At 36.4% G+C, this 17,561-nt stretch overlaps 1 protein-coding gene across 1 annotated transcript in view; it reads left to right on the top strand.

The window, feature by feature from the left end:
• The window catches only part of LOC109073464 (alpha/beta hydrolase domain-containing protein 17C-like), a 42,696-nt gene extending 25,484 nt beyond the window's left edge, over positions 1–17,212 (top strand). Inside the window, exon 3 of the mRNA XM_042727292.1 lies at positions 15,191–17,212. Within this exon, the coding sequence (XP_042583226.1) occupies positions 15,191–15,410 (220 nt within the window). The 3' untranslated portion in view covers positions 15,411–17,212. The remainder of the gene's footprint in view (positions 1–15,190) is intronic.
• Positions 17,213–17,561: the final 349 nt, after the last annotated feature.

Raw genomic sequence — 17,561 nt, 5'->3', positions numbered from 1 at the left:
AGCACTGCATAGTCTTCACTGTATAAATTAAATATTCAGTCAAACCAAAATTTATTCAGACACGTTCAACATTTCTCACATTATCACAGTTTATTTGCTATATTTTAGAAAATGGTAATAAAATATGGCAAGAACTCACAGTTAAACTGTGTCAGAACAAATTAATCTTGATAATGTCAGTTAACTTTGATAGAAAGGTATGTAATGGATTACAATCAACCAAAAATTCAGGCAACTGTTAGTATGACAATATTTACACAACTGTCGATTCTTTGTTGACCAGTTACCAAGCAATGCTTAATTTTGTTCAGTCTGTGGTGTAAAAAGTTCACATTAGCAATTAAAGAAAAAAACTCTTCGCAAAACATGGTCAGGTCAAAGTGTCTGAATAATTTTTGGTCCCACATTTTATCAGTTTTATTGGTAGTCCACTGTATGAAGAATTTTGGGGTATAATATGTCCCCGTTTATTATATTTTGCTATACTCACTTACATAAATTAACACTAGTCTCCTGCACCCACTGGTAAAAAAAAAAAAATCTAAAATGTTTTCTGGTGTCTGAATCATTTTTGGTTTGACTGTGGATTAATTCTTGTTAAAACAACAAAGTAATTCAATCAAGAACAGTGAGTGATTTTCTTGTTCATTTTCTTGGATTAACATTACAGCAGCTAGTAAATTAGGCACGGTTACTTTAAGAGACAAAGCATCCATTATAATGATACACAACGCTCCACTGTTTACTTTCACGTAAGATGTAACCGACAGTTTTTTTCGAGGATACTCTCCAAGAAGGGTATTTTGACATAATTTTGTAAGAGCAAGAAGAGGCAAATTCAATGTTCAAGAGCTTTGAGACGTGTATTTCTGCGTGCGCCCTGTGCACACAGAACACCGTGCAACTCTTTCACATCTTTTTCTGTTTGCATGTTTAAACTGCGATTTGTTCATTCAGGTGCAAGAAGAAGCGTAGGAGAGCTTGGTTTGGTGTTGCCGTCCGTGAGACGCAGCTCTCTCTTCAGTTGAGTTTTTCCGTGTCGTGTGTTTGAATGCTTTAACCTCTTGCATTGATAGCCAGTACAGTCTTCCAAATACAGTTCTGAAGTTAAAATAGACATGACACCTTTCATCAACTCCATGTGACATTGCATGGCAGCTCTATGGTGATCAGAAGATGCGTTTGTCCAAGTTGTCTTTTCTGTAGGACTCGCAGGGAGACTCAAAGAAGACACGCATCTCTTTACCCCTTGTATCTGGCTTTATGGGTTGTGATTATCTCAAAATATTTACGGGTATTAAGCAGTGATATTGTCTGGATTTTCTATTTACAACGAATTAAGCTAATTGCCTGCGCAAAATATGATAGCATTATAATATAACAATACTGTATGTAACAACAGAGTTTAAAGGGTTAGTTCACCCAAAAATTAAAATTTGTCCATGTTTTACTCACCCTCGAAGCATCCTAGGTGTATGTGACTTTCTTCTTTCAGATGAATCCAATCAGAGTTATATTAAAAATTGTCCTTGCTCTTCCAAACCTTTCAATGGGGGTAAGCGGGTGTTTGCTGTCAACAGTTCAGAAGATGTGAAATAAAGTGCGCACATCTGTAATAAAACGTCCCTCACATGGCTCCGGGGGGGGTGAATGAAGGCCCCCTGTAGTGAATCCATGTTTTTGTTAGACAAATATCCAGATTTTAAACGTAATAAACACTTTTTTTTTTCTCACATCTGCTGACTGTGGGATGATGGAAGATGTTTGCATTGTGCGCGCCTCTGGGAAATGTAGGAGCAAAGGAAACAAAGTTTCCTTACTTTACCAATGGAAAACCAGTCTCCTCTTGGCCTATATTGAAATCCTCTAACGTTTTTCTTTACAAATCCTTGTTTTGTGCTTCTAATTCGTGACCGGCATTTTGTTTTGTTCTCTCTCTGCACTGGTCACTAACCACACAGCGCAGTGCTTCAACCCAGGCAGGATCCCACTGAGAGTCCAGTGCTTGCTTTTGGTAATAGCACCGGTTCTTGCTCCCTCCTCAGAAAGTTGCACGGAGCTTGTATTTGGATTGCTGTCATCAGGTGGCATTTCCACCATCTCCACAGAGGCTGCATTTGCTTGAATTGTTTCTCCGTTCACACCAAGGACGATAACTATAAAGATAACGGTAAAGATATAGTTCTAAAAATCGTTTTCAATATTAAAGAATAGCAGAGTTCACACCACAGCTATAACGATAAAGGCACAGAGAAACGATATGGTTGGAATCACTTCCGAAACGATTATTTCCAGCTGATGAATGATAAAAATCATTGACACCCAATCAGAATCCATCCTGCTATCACGAGCTGGAGAATTTAAAGCAGCAGACGCACGTGTGCTTAATAAACAGATTATATCGTCCGCTAGTGTGGACGCTAATATCGTTATTTTTATAGTTATCATTCTTGGTGTGAACGGGGCTTAAAGAAGAAAAAAAAATGTTCATTTGAACTTTCTATTCATAAAAGAATCCTAAAATAAAAGCTTTGCCATAAATTACATTTTAAAATGTATTCAAATAGAAGTTATTTTAAATTGTAATATTTCACAACATTAGTTTTTACTGCATTGTTGGTCAAATTACAGACTTACAGACTTCAAACCTTTTAATGCTAATGCTTCTGTCATATAAATTGCATCTGTGATATATACAGCAGATGTTGAACATGTGGATGGTCTATATTTGCAAAGCATAAAAAAAAAGAAAAGAATCACTGGTTATTGTATTGTGCTGCTATTATAAGATCAGAATGAGGGAACTTAAATACTACTCCTACTATGACAGGTCTGCAATTAACACAAGATGTGACTTCTACATTATAAGCACACAAATACACTCGCACACAGGCTTTATTTCAGTCTCGCTGCCAGGGACAGAAACTTTCATTCATTCTGTCTAATAAAACCTCCTGCTAAGTCCTCTCAATCCCAAGAATTGCAGGACGTCTGCGCTGACAGAAGGTGTGTTTTAGTTGGACAAATTGTCGTGAGCTTCTATGTGTAATTGCTCTTAAAAGCCATCCCTGTGACCAGTCACGAAAACCCTTGATCGGCAGCATAAAACTGCAGTTGCTCTCGTACTGTTATTTTACACAGCTTGAAACATGTCAGATTACATAGATTATCTTCAAGTTTTCCTAGTAAAATCAAAGTAGTTCTTTTGAAACCCCGTCGTGATAGTTGACACCCTTGACTGTTTCTGTGAACGTTGCATCGCTTTTCCCAGAAAGTGTTGGGTGAGGCGTGCGTTACCTCTGAATCTCATTCCCTTCATCTCGGCTGTAACCTCCGTGTCTGGCTGCCGAGATAAAGCCGGTGAGAAATTGTGCACCTGTGCAGTGGAGGAGACCTATCTTTATTCCACGCTCGCTTATATCAGTCACGATATTCCCTCATCATGACCCACAAACCGTTTCGCTTCGCTTTCTACAAGTTTGTAATGATGTCTTTTCTGTCACTCTTATTCCCCTGCTGCAGTTTTTGCATGCAGCTTCATTTTTTTATGTCGCCAAGATGTTTAAAATCAGACCAACAAAATACGTGACTCACTAAAGTGCTCTTTTAGAAGAGTTATCAAAATCATCATAGGAAGTGATTGGTGCACTGACAGGAGTCGTTGTTGCATGTCATGAGAGATTTCTCAGTGCCTTCCTGCTTTTAATATTAAATGTTTTGTCAGAGACTGTATGTGTAGACAAATCAGCGAGAGAAACTGTATTGCTCTACTGTTGTAAAGTCTCATTTCAGTTATTGGTCAAACCAATATCATTGAAAGTTTGGAGTCAGTACAATTTTTAAAAAGTCTCTTCTGCTCACCAGGGCTGCATAATATTCTGAAATATTATTGCAATTTAAAATATGTTTTAATATGTAATTTATTCCTGTGTTCAAAGCTGAATTTTTAGCATAATTTCTCCAGTCTTCAGTGTCACAGGATCCTTCAGTAATCATTCTAAGTGTTGATTTAAACACAAATATTTTTGTAACATTAAAAATGTCTTTATTGTTACTTTTGACCGATTAAATGCAACCTAAAAGCATTATTTTATAAAAATTCTCAAATTAATTTTTGGACTGTACAAGTGTATCTGAGTTTAAATGGCCACATATAGTACATGCACAATTAGGTATAGCGAGCATAAACTGAATTTGCAATCAGTGAGATTGAGTGCTTGTTGTTCATCTGGATTTCTCAGCGTGCATCTCATAACACATAAGAGTGCGCGTCCATGTCTCATCCTCGGTTGTAACTGTGAGCTGTTTCTGACAAGATGTCACCATCAGCTGGTGCTTACATTTAAATAGATTAAAACTGGAGCATTTCAAGTGCATGCTGCTTTTTCTGCATTTCAAAGAAGTTACTATTTTAGGGCCTTATCATTTCCATAATTTAAAATCAAAGTATATTCAATTAACTAATTTTATGATTGATGTTACATTTAAAAAAAATAAAAAAAATAACAGCACCACCTCTCTTGTGCATGTTCGGAGTTGAATCCTGTGTTTTGTAGTAGCTCAAGCCGTTTCTCATCGCGCTGTGTGAAATACAGACTGAACGGTGGCTTCAAACACCCGACCGCTGCAAGAGCTTATGATACGCAAACTACAGCTCTCGGCAAGATAAATCAACCCAGTGCCACGCTAGTAAGGTTTTGTTAGATGACAGTTGTTATCAAGGTAAAGACGATTACAGTGTCATACAAGAGTCGTACATTAGGCATGCATTTATACATTACTTTTGGTGTGCAAACGAACCGTGTGTGTGCGCTCTCGCCACATTGATCACTCATGTTTCTACTTGAACACAGTTCAGTATATTCACTAGGGCTGAAACGATTAGTCAACATTATCGACAACGTCAACAAATATTTTTTTTGTCTTGTAGTTTTTTGATCTCATATGACCTAATGTAAGAGCCTGCAATAACGCGGTTTGACCAGTGTGGTGCTGTAGTGCAAGACTGTAATTCAGCCCTCCCAGATCCAGTTCAAGAGAAGACAGCGCTTCAGAGCAAACGCAGCAGAACCTAACCTGAAGTTAAGGAGTGGTGTTTGGATGATTATGTAAACACATGCTGCGCACTTTCTTCTCAATAATAAAAAGCAGTGGCTAAAAACTCATCTGATTACAGAGATGTGGATGTTTGCACAAGCTCTGCAGTTCAGTACTCCAGTAAAGTCACGTCACGTTTATTTATATAGTACTTTATGCAATAGATAGCCTTAAATCAAGCAGCTTTACAGTATTAAACATGAAATACCAGAGTCAATGTCGCGTTCAGTTAGAATTACAACCTGATTTTCTGTTATAAAGCAGCTGTTCTGTTATAAAGCAGCTGTTCAGTGTGGAGCTAGTTAATGATCAAATATTTTTATTAGTGGGTTAAAAAATATTATTTAAAATGATAGTTTGGTTTGCAGAGATCAAAACATGATCTAGCTCAGGACTGTTTTGATTATAACCCTTTAAGGTGTTTTAAGAGGCTTTTTTTTTTTTTTTTTTTTGTGAAAGTTGTGCTTGAATAAAATAGTTTATCCAAAAATAGTGTCTCATCACTTACCTTTATTTTGTTTCTTATCCATATGACTTAAAAAAGATGTCAGGCAGAATGATGTCATTCAGTGACTTTTTCATTTAGCTAATTAAATGGTGAATGAGAGAGTTTCCCTGTCTGTCATCTCATTTTGTGCCAAATATATTTTTGTATCAATTAATTGTTTAGTAATTGTAATTACATAATGTGATTTTCAAAAGCTGAAGTGATTACCTTTATTTGTTAGAATATGTATAAATATTTTAATATTTAATATTTTAACTAATTGCAAAAGCTGAATAATCAAAGTCTACTGATTAATCAGTGAAATAATCAATGGTTAGTCAAATGATCGTACGAGTAATAGTTAGATTAATCGATTATCAAAATAATAGTTTTTTGCAGCCCTAATATTCACATAGTTGTCAAAAGTATTGTACAGCTAGTGTTTTATAATGGATGCTCACAAAAGAGGCATGTTTTGGAGAAATTTGTGAGGATCAGTGGTGTTTATGCACAGGTATTAATTAGGAGAGGAGGGAAGCCTCGGAGTAAAAAAGGTTGAGATCCACTGAACTAAACAATTAAAACGGAATCCAGAAGCATTAAAACAGATGATAAATTATTTGAGGAAGAATAAATCTAAATAAAACATTTAATAGGGTCCTAAACATTTAAATTTTTGTTACACTTTTAATACATCAATGTTAGATGGTTTGCTTACAATTCATTATTTCAATTAATTAGACATATTTTGGATTATTGAAATGTAATTTAACCATTGAATCTGAATCCAGAAAAAAACAAAAGGGGTGCTCGAGGAAAAAATATTTTTTTTAAATAATAATAAATAATAATAATAAAACCTATTGTAAATTTCCTAATTTTTGCTAATTTTCTTCCTGTCACTTTCTTTCAGGTAAAAGATTTCAAGTGTATGCCAAGTGAACTTACTTGCCTTAAATGGGCTTTGGTTTCACTTTTTTTGTCATTACCTTTCGTCTTTGAATGCTACCTTTTGGCTGTGATCAGATTTCGCCCTTAAGAGGCATCACAAAAGATTTATGGATAACACCTTTAAGGAGCTCACATGACTGCTCATTTGGAAGTTGACCCGACACTCCTGGATTTAATCATCACGCCCTCTTTGAGATGCTGACGGAGGTCACAGGTCATCCATCCCTGTTTAAACTGTTCATGAAAGACTTTTCTTGATTTGCACTTAAAGAGGGAAGGAACAGAAGGAGGTCAAAATAATACAAAAATATCCAAGTCGTTCTTTACAAGGCGTTGAAATCAAGCCTCGGTTAATTTGGGTCTTAATCAGAAATCAGAATGCGGATTTCTGGATTAAACGCGATTAGACGTCAGCGACCGGTCTTGGACATCTCTTAATCGCTGATCCCATTTTATCCGACCTCATATTTAAATCTAATTAAATTGCGACAAGATCAAATAGCAGGATTAAGGGCTATACTGGGAAGATTACAGCCATAGCTCTCCAACAGAATGTTATTGAGGCTTAAGAAACACCTCAGCAGAACGAGACTGATGGAAACCTCCTCCGTCTCCTTTCTCTCACTCTCTCTGCTCCAGACCGGGTGAAATTAGCAATGGTCGCTCTCTTTTGGGTGATGAATGGGAGTTGCGGAGGCCTGATTCTCTGCTACTCTGTCAGCGTTTCATAATAAGAGGCTACAGTCATGAGAGATTGAACCGTCTCTGTGTTCTAATAGCTCACCAGTCGGCCCCGTCAAAGACACGTAATGAACACGCAGCCAGTTGACGGGAGGTGTTAATGAGCTAGCTGTTTTGACGCCGACTTGCAATTTGTCAAAAGCATTATGGTTTAACACGTTGTTCGCTCCCCTTAATAAAATGTGAAATCTTGGAATAGGCGGATTCAAATTTTTTTTTTTTTTTTTTGCTTTTTGTTTGCTTGAGCAAGATGAGGAGTAGAGTTATGAGGATTGAATTGGTGGGATTAGGCCTGATGAAGCTTCAAGTAAATAGTTTTTGCTTTACACCCAGTAAAATTAAGTTTGGGATAGTGCTATGGTCAAATTCTGAGGCTTACATAAAATCACCTTAAAAGTAGTAGTTTGCAGTCATCTATTGTTTTGGTAACGATGGTTTATTATTATTATTATTACAAAATAATTTTTTTTTTTAATATTTGTAATATTTCACGCCCTCTGCGCTTCACTCTGAAACGTGCATCACATATATTTGAATTAAATCATAGTTTTGGGATTAGATAATTAAATTAAACTGTATGATGGTTTTATTTTGATTAATTGTGCAGTTCCACTATGAACTCATAGCTGCATGAACATTTTTCAAAATTCTCCTTTTGTGTTCCACACAAGGACAAAAACAGTGAAGCACCTTGAGGGTGAGTAAATATTCACAAACTTTTCATGTTTGGATGTACTTTTAAAGGAATGGTGCTTTTGGGAGTTAAAAGAGGATGGTGTATTATAATTAATTTGGATGCATCTGTTATTTGATTGTTATCAGAGTGCAGTACAGATGTTCATCAACTGTTTTGGAGAGAAACAGCTGTTTTTCTCCCTCACAGCCCCTTATGTCAACCCAACTAGTGATGAGAGATATGTAACAGATGCCGCTGTGTCATGTACCTGGCTGAAGGTGCGTTCACACTGACAGTAGTTTGAACATTGAAGATCTCTATTGCTAGTTTGCATTTGTACTAAATTGTACGAGTCGACAAGCTACTCTCTGCACTAGTTGTCGCATTGCATCATTGTTGATTACTCAGCTTTCACCACAAGCTGCTGGCACCCACGCTCAGTGGAAATCGCTTACTCTTGTTGAAAACGATCAAGCTGGGGTCGCTTCAAAACGCTGTCAGTGTGAACGCCTCTTTCAAACAAACATAACATCCTAAATAAACCTCAGATTACAAGACTGGAAGCAAATCTGGTGGTGTGAGTTTTGGAAACCACCACTGCCAAGTCTAGGATTTCTCTTCCAGTTACTGATTCCAGATCCAGTGGACTCGAGGGATACAGGAGGGAGTGTGTGTGTGTGTGTGTGTGTGTGTGTGTGTGAGATTTGGTGGGTGTTCGCAAAGCCTGTTGTGAATGGACAGTCAGGCTGAATGAAAGTTTAATGACTCCCCTGTCTCTGTAGATTTGCCGGCTGCAGTGTGGCATGGTTTGAATATTAAAATGCGACAAGGGTTGACTCCTACAGTCAAGGTCTCTTAGAGACTGACGAGGGGTAAAGAGGAACAGAGAGACGGTGTCTCGTCTAATATCGGCATTTGCGATATTGCTTTCTTTCCCTGCTTCATGGGTCATGTTGGCTTCGCTTTCTTCAAATGAACTCTTGAAGTTCAATAAAACATGGGTGTCATTTTAACCAGACTTACAGTCAGTAGTGTATTGATTTTTCTATACATGTAGATTTTGAATATTTGAAACCATTTTTCAATGTACGTTTTCCACAGTATCAGTACGCCAACTGGACTAACTGTACATTCTCCTCATCTCTTCTCTCTGACATCAAGCGTTGGGCTATTTTATACTTCACATTTTGTGACGATGTAAGCAATCATCAGTTGAGATATGCTATATAGTATTTATCGGCCTTTGTGAATGTACTGTTTGTATGCAGATAAAGCTGGACATACTTATATATCCAATTTTCTATAAAAGTCTCTTGCCACAGAAACTTAAGTCTCTGTAATGGTAACCCAATAATGGGCACCACAAATTTTGTAGCCAAATTAAACAGAGGCAGTGTAAATACACAACTTTGAAATGTTAATAAATATTTATTTAAACTTACAAAATGGCAATCATCCAAGCCCAATAATATAATTAAACATGACAAAAAATATAAAGAACAAAGTCTTAACCAAAAAGAAAAATCCAAATTAATTTCAAAACAATAATGCAAAATATAAAGCTTCCAAAAATAACTTCCTTAACAAAAAGGTCAATTTCAAAATAACTAAACAAAATGGCCAAAACACCAAAATACCTGCAACCCTCAGGCCACACTCTCCACTGCAGCAACAAACACAGACTGCCTTCCATTACAAAGTCATTCACATTTATACTGGTGGCCAGCACCATTACCCCATGGGGAGGGACAAACTCACATACAACACTTTACACATGTTCCCTTAAATATACAGAGTCTGAAAGAAACATATTGGCACGATGTTCTAAATAATAAATCTACTTTGTTATTAAGTCATTCAAATTAAACAGGAAATAACAGCAACAACTCGGCCCCGTTGCCCCTGAAACCCCCACGCTCAATTAATACATGGTAGATTCCCACCCTAAGCGGAACCAATAATTCCTGCCATTGTTTCCTACCGGGACTCTAAAAATCACGGGACAAATGCTACACGGGAACAATACACATAGTTTACAGGTATTCCATTCACTCTCTGATCAATAATTACAATAAACTCTTGTATCACTAAACAGTCTCTGTGTGTGTGTGTGAGTATGTGTGCGTATTAAAGTCCATGTTGAACGTGCGGTCTTTCCGTGACCGTCACAGTCTCCTTGCAATTTTCTGCCAAAATAAAGGATTGATGGTTTAACTATTGCCATTGGACTACTGTAAAATATAATTAATAACATTTATTAGGGATGCAACGATACCATTTTTTCAGAACCGATCCGATACCGAAAATTCTGAGTATCTGCCGATACCAAACCAATTTGATACCAGCGCAGTTTTTTTTTTAAATCAATGTAGAATTTCTATACTTCTCTATGTTGACCTGATCGTCACTCTTTTGTGTTAAACACAATCTACTACGTATAGAAAACTTTATTCTAAGGAAAAATAACAAATGAAAAAATATATAATCATAATCTTTTGACAAAAATACTAATATAAACTAGGTTAGTGGATAATTCAGCAGCAAAAGATACTATAGAAAAATCACGGGTTCACAATTTTATAAAATCTAGTGAAATATTTTATTTACAAATAAAAGTGAATAAGTCTAAAATCTGGTAAAATGTTACACAGTGCTCTTTTTATTGTTGTAAAATACATTCATGAAAAAACAAGTAAATACATTTATATAGAAATATAAAAGACATTTCTTTTAAATGTATAGCACAGTAATAAAGGCAGCATAATATGATAGATAGGACAGAACAAGAAAGACTATTAATAATCTTTGCGCAGAAAAGTATTATTATACTAAAGGCTCCAATGCAGAGCGGCACAGTGCATCTTATGTGCATCCTGTGCACAGAATGCTGTGCTTGAAACAACACGGAGACACAGTGTGCAGCCCTCCGAGTCCGCATAGAAAAGTTAGTACAAAGGGAAGACATATTGATACGTTGTGTATTAAATCTGTGCGTTAGTTTGAGCCTTTTCTTTGAACAGTTTTAAACCTCGGTTACCTTGCACTATTGAAGAGAATTTCATCGTTTTGACCGTAGTAACCGAACGCAACGTGCCGTTTGATTGCTGAATGGAGGATGTCAGACAGCCGCAGTGCAAAGAAGAGTTTATGTGAACTTGAATTTAATGACTTAATCTGTACCTCACATTGAACCATGGAATAGCTTCAGTACATTTGAAATATAGTGCACAAAAACTTTTTGGTGCTTTAATTTTTTTTGTGCATTTCGTGGAGCTCAACAATGACACAGAATAGTAAATGCACAATATCGGATTTGGATCGGTCTCGTCTGACCGATACCCGATCCGGCAGAAAATGCCAGTATCGGAGCCAATACCGATCCTGAGTATATGATCGATGCATCCCTAAAATTTATTTTATAGTGCAGTTGTATTATAGCAGTCATGTATTTATTATTATTACTATAAATAATAATATTATTTTAATCATTAACGTTATTTGTATAGTGATTCTTATTCTTATTACTGGGACTTATGAATCTTAGGGTATGTTTACATTACATTAGGGCTGCCCTCGACTAAAGATTTTTCTGGTCGACTAGTAGTCGTTCATTTTAAGCATTAATCGATTAATCGCACGTTTATTAATAAACCATTTAAATTTATTATATTGTGCCTTTAATTGCCTACATAGCCTAATAAGCAGTCGAGCACATGCATAAAGATTGCCACAGCGCACCAGCAAAAGTAATGATTATGGGTGTGTCAGTGAAAAACTGGAAAGAGACTGCATTAACATTTTAATAATTTGATAAACTAGTGCTTTCTTTGTTTTTTGGTTTAAGAGATGAAGTCGGCAACACTGACTCTTCATCTCTGCAGTATGTGGACACGCATGCATACATGTTTCATACAGATTACATAATCAGAGAATATTTGTTTTCCATCTGAACTGGTTCATTTGAAAGTAGACATTTCACTCTCTATAGATTAGGGGTTCTCCGATCAGGATTTTTGAGGCCGATCACAGAAAGCAGTATCTGCCAATAACGATCACCTGCTTTCAGATGGAGCAGCTTTTTATTACACAGAGCCATAGTTCACTGAGAAGCTATGAAAACAGATGTCATTATTGCAAACTATTTCTTCTATTTCATAATCGTAGAAATGTATAGTCTGCGAATTTTTTTTTTTTTTTTTTTTTGTGGCTTGTCAGAAAACTACAGCTCTGTGTAGTAAATGCTGCTCCATCAGAAAGCAGGTGATGGAGATTTACTACTAATCACAGAACGGGCTTTACTGACCAGATATGCGTGACAATTGCATTCAACTAATCATGCAGCCCTAGTTATCTTATTAATTTCTATATGACCAAAAATGACCGTATTTTAAGAGGAAGTGACCGCACCAGCACCTCCATCTGTCCTGCAGTGAGCGCTAATGTTCAGCTTCCACACTCCGCATAAACACTTCAACTGTCGACTATTGGGGGAAGCCCTACATTACATCATTATACTAAAAAGTTTTTCCTTATTTTTTTTAAGTTTCACATACAGATCTCATCGTTTACACAAATTAGCATTTTTGTAGGTTACATGGAGATCATAACATTTTCATAAAACATGCACTTTGAAACACAAATTCAAAAGTTTTTCAGGCCTCCTACATGCTGTTGTTTTGCAAATGAATGGAAAAAAGCATACGATTTTCGTAAACGCCCCCTTTCTTGGTTGCGAGAGTGAAATGTCAGGTGCAAATCCAGGAATAGATAGGAATATGTCTATATGCTTGCAGAACAGATATGCTGTTTTTTAAAATTGATAGTTTTTCTCTTCACAGACTGAAAATACTGATGATGACTCTTGTTTACAGTGGTGTTTTCACATTTGTTCAATAAAATGTTCTAATGAATTGAATGAATGTTCCACCCACCTCTGACGAGCAATAGCAAGCAGCAAATCATAGCTCACAGCAGTAATATAAGGTTATTGGCATAAAAAAGCTAAAATCCCATCCAAACTTTGTTTCAGTAGGAAATATCAAGTTAGCGTGTTTTTTTTTTGTTTTGTTTTTTTTTTTTTTTACCATTTGGGCCAAAAAAAAACAATTACCAAATAAAAAAATTATACGCATGCTTAGAATGTCTGTGAATAAATATGGCAGATTTCTAATAGTTTACTGCATTTAATAAAGAATATGAATGCTGTCGAATAGATTTCGCCAGATAAAATGCTGTTATTTTCTGTATTTTTGCAGGTTAACACTGAACGTAATCAGATCTTAAAGGCATAGTTCACCCCAAAATATAAATTGTCATCATTTACTTGCCTTCAAGTTGTCCCAAACCTGTATGAGTTTCTTTCTTCTGTTGAACACAAAAGAAGATATTTTGAAGCATGTTGATAACCAAACAGTTGGCAGTCAATGGCTACTGTCGACTGTTTGGTGAAAGAATTTTCTTTTTTGGGTGAAAAATCTCTTTAAATCGAAATCTGTGAATACATAGAAGTGACCCTTTAAATGAAGAAAAAAAAAAGTCACATTTCATGCATTATATCATTAGAAAATGATATAAAGTCAAATGTCCTGTATGGAAAAAGTCCTTCTACTCATGGGATCCCTATACTTTGCGATCAAATTATATGAAATGTACTATTCACTCATAAGTTTCGGAACTTTCTTTTAGAATTAACCCTTCGCTGACAGACAAGAGACAGCAGGTTACTTCTGGTATGAAACATGATCTCAGTTTTCAAATTTTGTCTTGAAATTCAAACAGTAAGTACCGTTTTGTAGCTCTTTAATGTGACATTATGATTGGTCAGATCCCCTATCAATGAAACTCTCTGCGTACGGTCAATTAAAGATGGAAAGCCTGGATAAAGACTGGAAAACTGTATTTTTAATAAGAGTTCCCCCGTCAATTTTACAAAGCTTTTCCCTGTGTGCTGCCTGATAAAAATCCAGTATTTACACTTTGTCAGTCATCCACTGGAATGTGTTGGGTTGAAATTCATACTGCATATTTATTGGGTTGGTGTGTTTGGATAACTGCATCATTCTTCATAGGCAGTGTAATTATTCCATCAGTTTGTGTCACGCATTAATCTCCTCACTTACTCAAATTTGATTGCATGTGCACCAATGAGGAAAATAAGCAACAATTAGGCATGTTGAGCGACAAATTAATTAGCATGCCTGTTTGACTCTCCTCTGGAATGTCCTGTGAGGATCACGGGTAAGTTAGCAGACCTGCACTAGCCGGGGTGGAGCTGGTGTAGCGATTAACCGATGAAATTGTGTTTACTGCAATTATAATATGACTTGACAATATGCTGAGTAACACAGTACAGTGTAAACAGCATTTTGAGATGTATGAAGTATTAACACAGTCTTGCCAGTCAGATGACATTTTATTAGTCATTTTATTATTATTATTTTTTTAAGCAATGTTTGCATACATAACAAATGACATGTAGTCATTTAGATTCTTATTTCAAATTATTCTCACTATTCGGAAATTTTGGGGTCAGTAGAGTTTTTAAAAAGAAGTCTCTTACGTTCACCATTTAATTAAAAAATTACAGTGAAAACAGAAATATTTTTACAGTTTAAATTTAAATCAATTCTGTGGTGCAAAGCTGAATTTTCAAGGTCATTACTCCAGTCTTTTAGTGTCACATGATCCTTCAGAAATCATTCTGATATGCTGATTTGGTCATTAAAAAACATCTATTATTATTTTTGATGTTGCACAATATTTTTGGGAAACCTTTCCCCCTCCCATTAAGATTTTTTTAACTGAATCAGTAACTTTCACTAATATTAGTACCAACAACTGAGAAAACTTAATTCGTTTGGATGCACAGCATTGTAATCATGACATCTACATGTGTCCGTCCTGTTTTTTTTGTGCTATTTTTTTATTTAAATTTTTTCAAAATTTCTATTAAACAGCATGTCAAAAGATAAACTGTTTAAAGGTTAAAAATCGTTTAAAGGTTGTCTTGTATGCCAGGCGGTCTCTTCCTGATTTTTTTTGGCGCTGCTTGACCAGAACTCCTTTAAAGTGGATTAGATGATGTGCTGCAGTAAAAAAAAATTAAAAAAAAAATATATACTTGATACTTGACAGAAATATATCTGTCAGTTGCATTGATTTACATTTAGTCATTTAGCAGACGCTTTTATCCAAAATGATTTACTTATTATTTGTCTACGTGTCTTCATGTGTTTCAGCATCGACAAGGTGTCAAAGGTGGCGTCTCCAGTGCTGGTCATCCACGGCACAGAAGATGAAGTGATCGATTTCTCCCACGGTTTGGCCATCTATGAGCGATGTCCGCGTGCCGTGGAGCCTCTGTGGGTGGAGGGTGCCGGGCACAACGACATCGAGCTTTACGCTCAGTACCTCGAGAGACTCAAACGGTTCATCACGTTCGAACTGGCTACCTCCTGAAGCCGCGGTGCGGAGCGGCAGGCCGAGGCGCACACACACTCACATGTGTCGTGTAGGGTTCCCCTTTACCCAGGGCTGAGGACGCCATCAGTACTTGCACTTGCTGACGAAAAAAGCTGAAGTTTCTCTCTTGATATTTAGGAGCGGGGCGTTTCATCCCTAGCGGGGAAATGCGTTTTAATGATTTCGAACCACTTTCTATTCTTTTGTACTTGATGAAGAAATGTTAACATTTTGCACCGCATTCAGTACGTTGCATTTGACAATTTGATTTTTCCTCGTTTTTCTGCTAATGTTTTTTCAAATGCTCCTCGAGAGTTAATTAAACTGCACTTTTATTGTGCAGGTGTTTTCAGGTTATTTTTGTTTTCGATGATCTTTTTTTTTTGGCGGGAATTGTCATAGCATTCCATTTTATGCTTCAAGTTGGTTAATACAAGATCAACCAGTGACTGACTTTATACATGGCCAGTTTTTGTGTGTGTGTGTTTAGGCGCGTTCATACGCACATGGGTTTGTGTGTTAGAGGCCGCTGACTTTTCGGTCGAAATAATTGTAATTAATTAAAACTGGAAGACCTGTGGAAGTGACTCGACCCATAAATAATGAAGACGTACTGTCCGTGATTTCAAATACAGTGGGAAAGAGGGGTCGTATTGTCTTTTCAGCGGTGATACATAGTGCTTTGTCACAACACAGCATTCAGGACATTGTTTCGGCGCAAACACTACATCGTTCTAATCGTGGGTTGTATTAAAAATGTGAAACTTAAGCTCTCTCTGTTGCTTTTAGCATTGACCTTACAATAAGCCTTATGTTTTCAGACATGTCGCTCCGACATTCCTGTCAATGATTTCTCAGAAAGGGGAATTTAAAGATTTTCTCTGGGCTCCCGCTCGCTGCTACTTTAATGGGAAAATCACTGTGAACACTGAACCTTCGCTAGATATAAATAAGGCACCACACCTCCTCATCATTTTGACATTCATCCTCTTTTCCTGGCAATGGACAAATCACAAAACTTAGGAAAATAAATTATTCATTCAGTGTTTTCCCCCATATGGCGAATGGTTGCAGACATTTCACCTTCGCACTACACAACAGGATGATCTGAAGTGTTTTCTGTGCTAATGAAGGACGTTGATTGCTACCAAACCGGTTGGATGTTTTTAACGCGTAGCAGAAGTTGTTGTCGGTTAATTTGACTTGTATTGCTGTAAGGTTATGCAGTGGCGGTTCATGTATGATGTTGTTCGGAGATGAAGCTCTTTGAGACTCTTTTTAAGGAATGGCAGAAACTGACCACATCTGAGCCCATCATTGCTTTTGATACTGACGTTTTTACAATGTTTTTTCAGTAATTATTAATATTTACACCTCTTTTAATGCTGGTTTGTAAGATAACCGTACTGTACACCCTCCCTCCCTCCCTCTCTCTCTCTCTCTCTCTCTCTCTCTCTCTCTCTCTCTCTCTCTCTCTCTCTCTCTCTCTCTCTCTCTCTCTATATATATATATATATATATAAGTATGTAAAATATGAAGTAAATGGTATTTAGCTTTGATTTTTATTGACACTGGAATCACAGTATGCAAATATAATGCAGAGAAAACCCTAGTTGGTACAGACACTTTTGTGTGTAGTTTTGTTGTTGTTGTATTTTTTTTTGTTTTTTTAAATATCTGTAAAGCCTTAAATGTGCCGCGAGACAGATTATTGTTCTTTCTGTTGGTTGTTGCTTCAGTGCAACACAGTGGTTATTGTACTGCATATAAAGGAATAAAGGATGCATGGAAACCCAAACTAGTTTTCTTTTCATGATGCTCAATATGTCTTACAATTACTCATGTTGTTGTTTATTCTTTTAGGTTGAATATGTGAACATCCGACAATTACAGATAATAAAGATAATTACAATCTTACAAAAGGTTTCCATTTCAAATAGATACTTTCCTTTGAATTTTGTTCAGAAACTAGAAACAAGAAAAAAAATATATAATACTGTAAGAGTACAATCTGGCTATGCTTACAATTAATTGTAAAAATGTGTGATATTTGTAAATCAATTTTGTATCAGACTTTGAGAAAATCAAATGTCTAAAGTAGTTCTGCAGTCCATCAAAAATAGAAATGGGACAACTGTAGGTGTCCA

The sequence above is a fragment of the Cyprinus carpio genome, chromosome B7, assembly GCF_018340385.1.
Source record: "Cyprinus carpio isolate SPL01 chromosome B7, ASM1834038v1, whole genome shotgun sequence".
NCBI classification, from domain to species: domain Eukaryota; kingdom Metazoa; phylum Chordata; class Actinopteri; order Cypriniformes; family Cyprinidae; genus Cyprinus; species Cyprinus carpio.
Note: the sequence above shows the minus strand (reverse complement) of the source record. Positions and strands in the feature narration are given on the sequence as shown.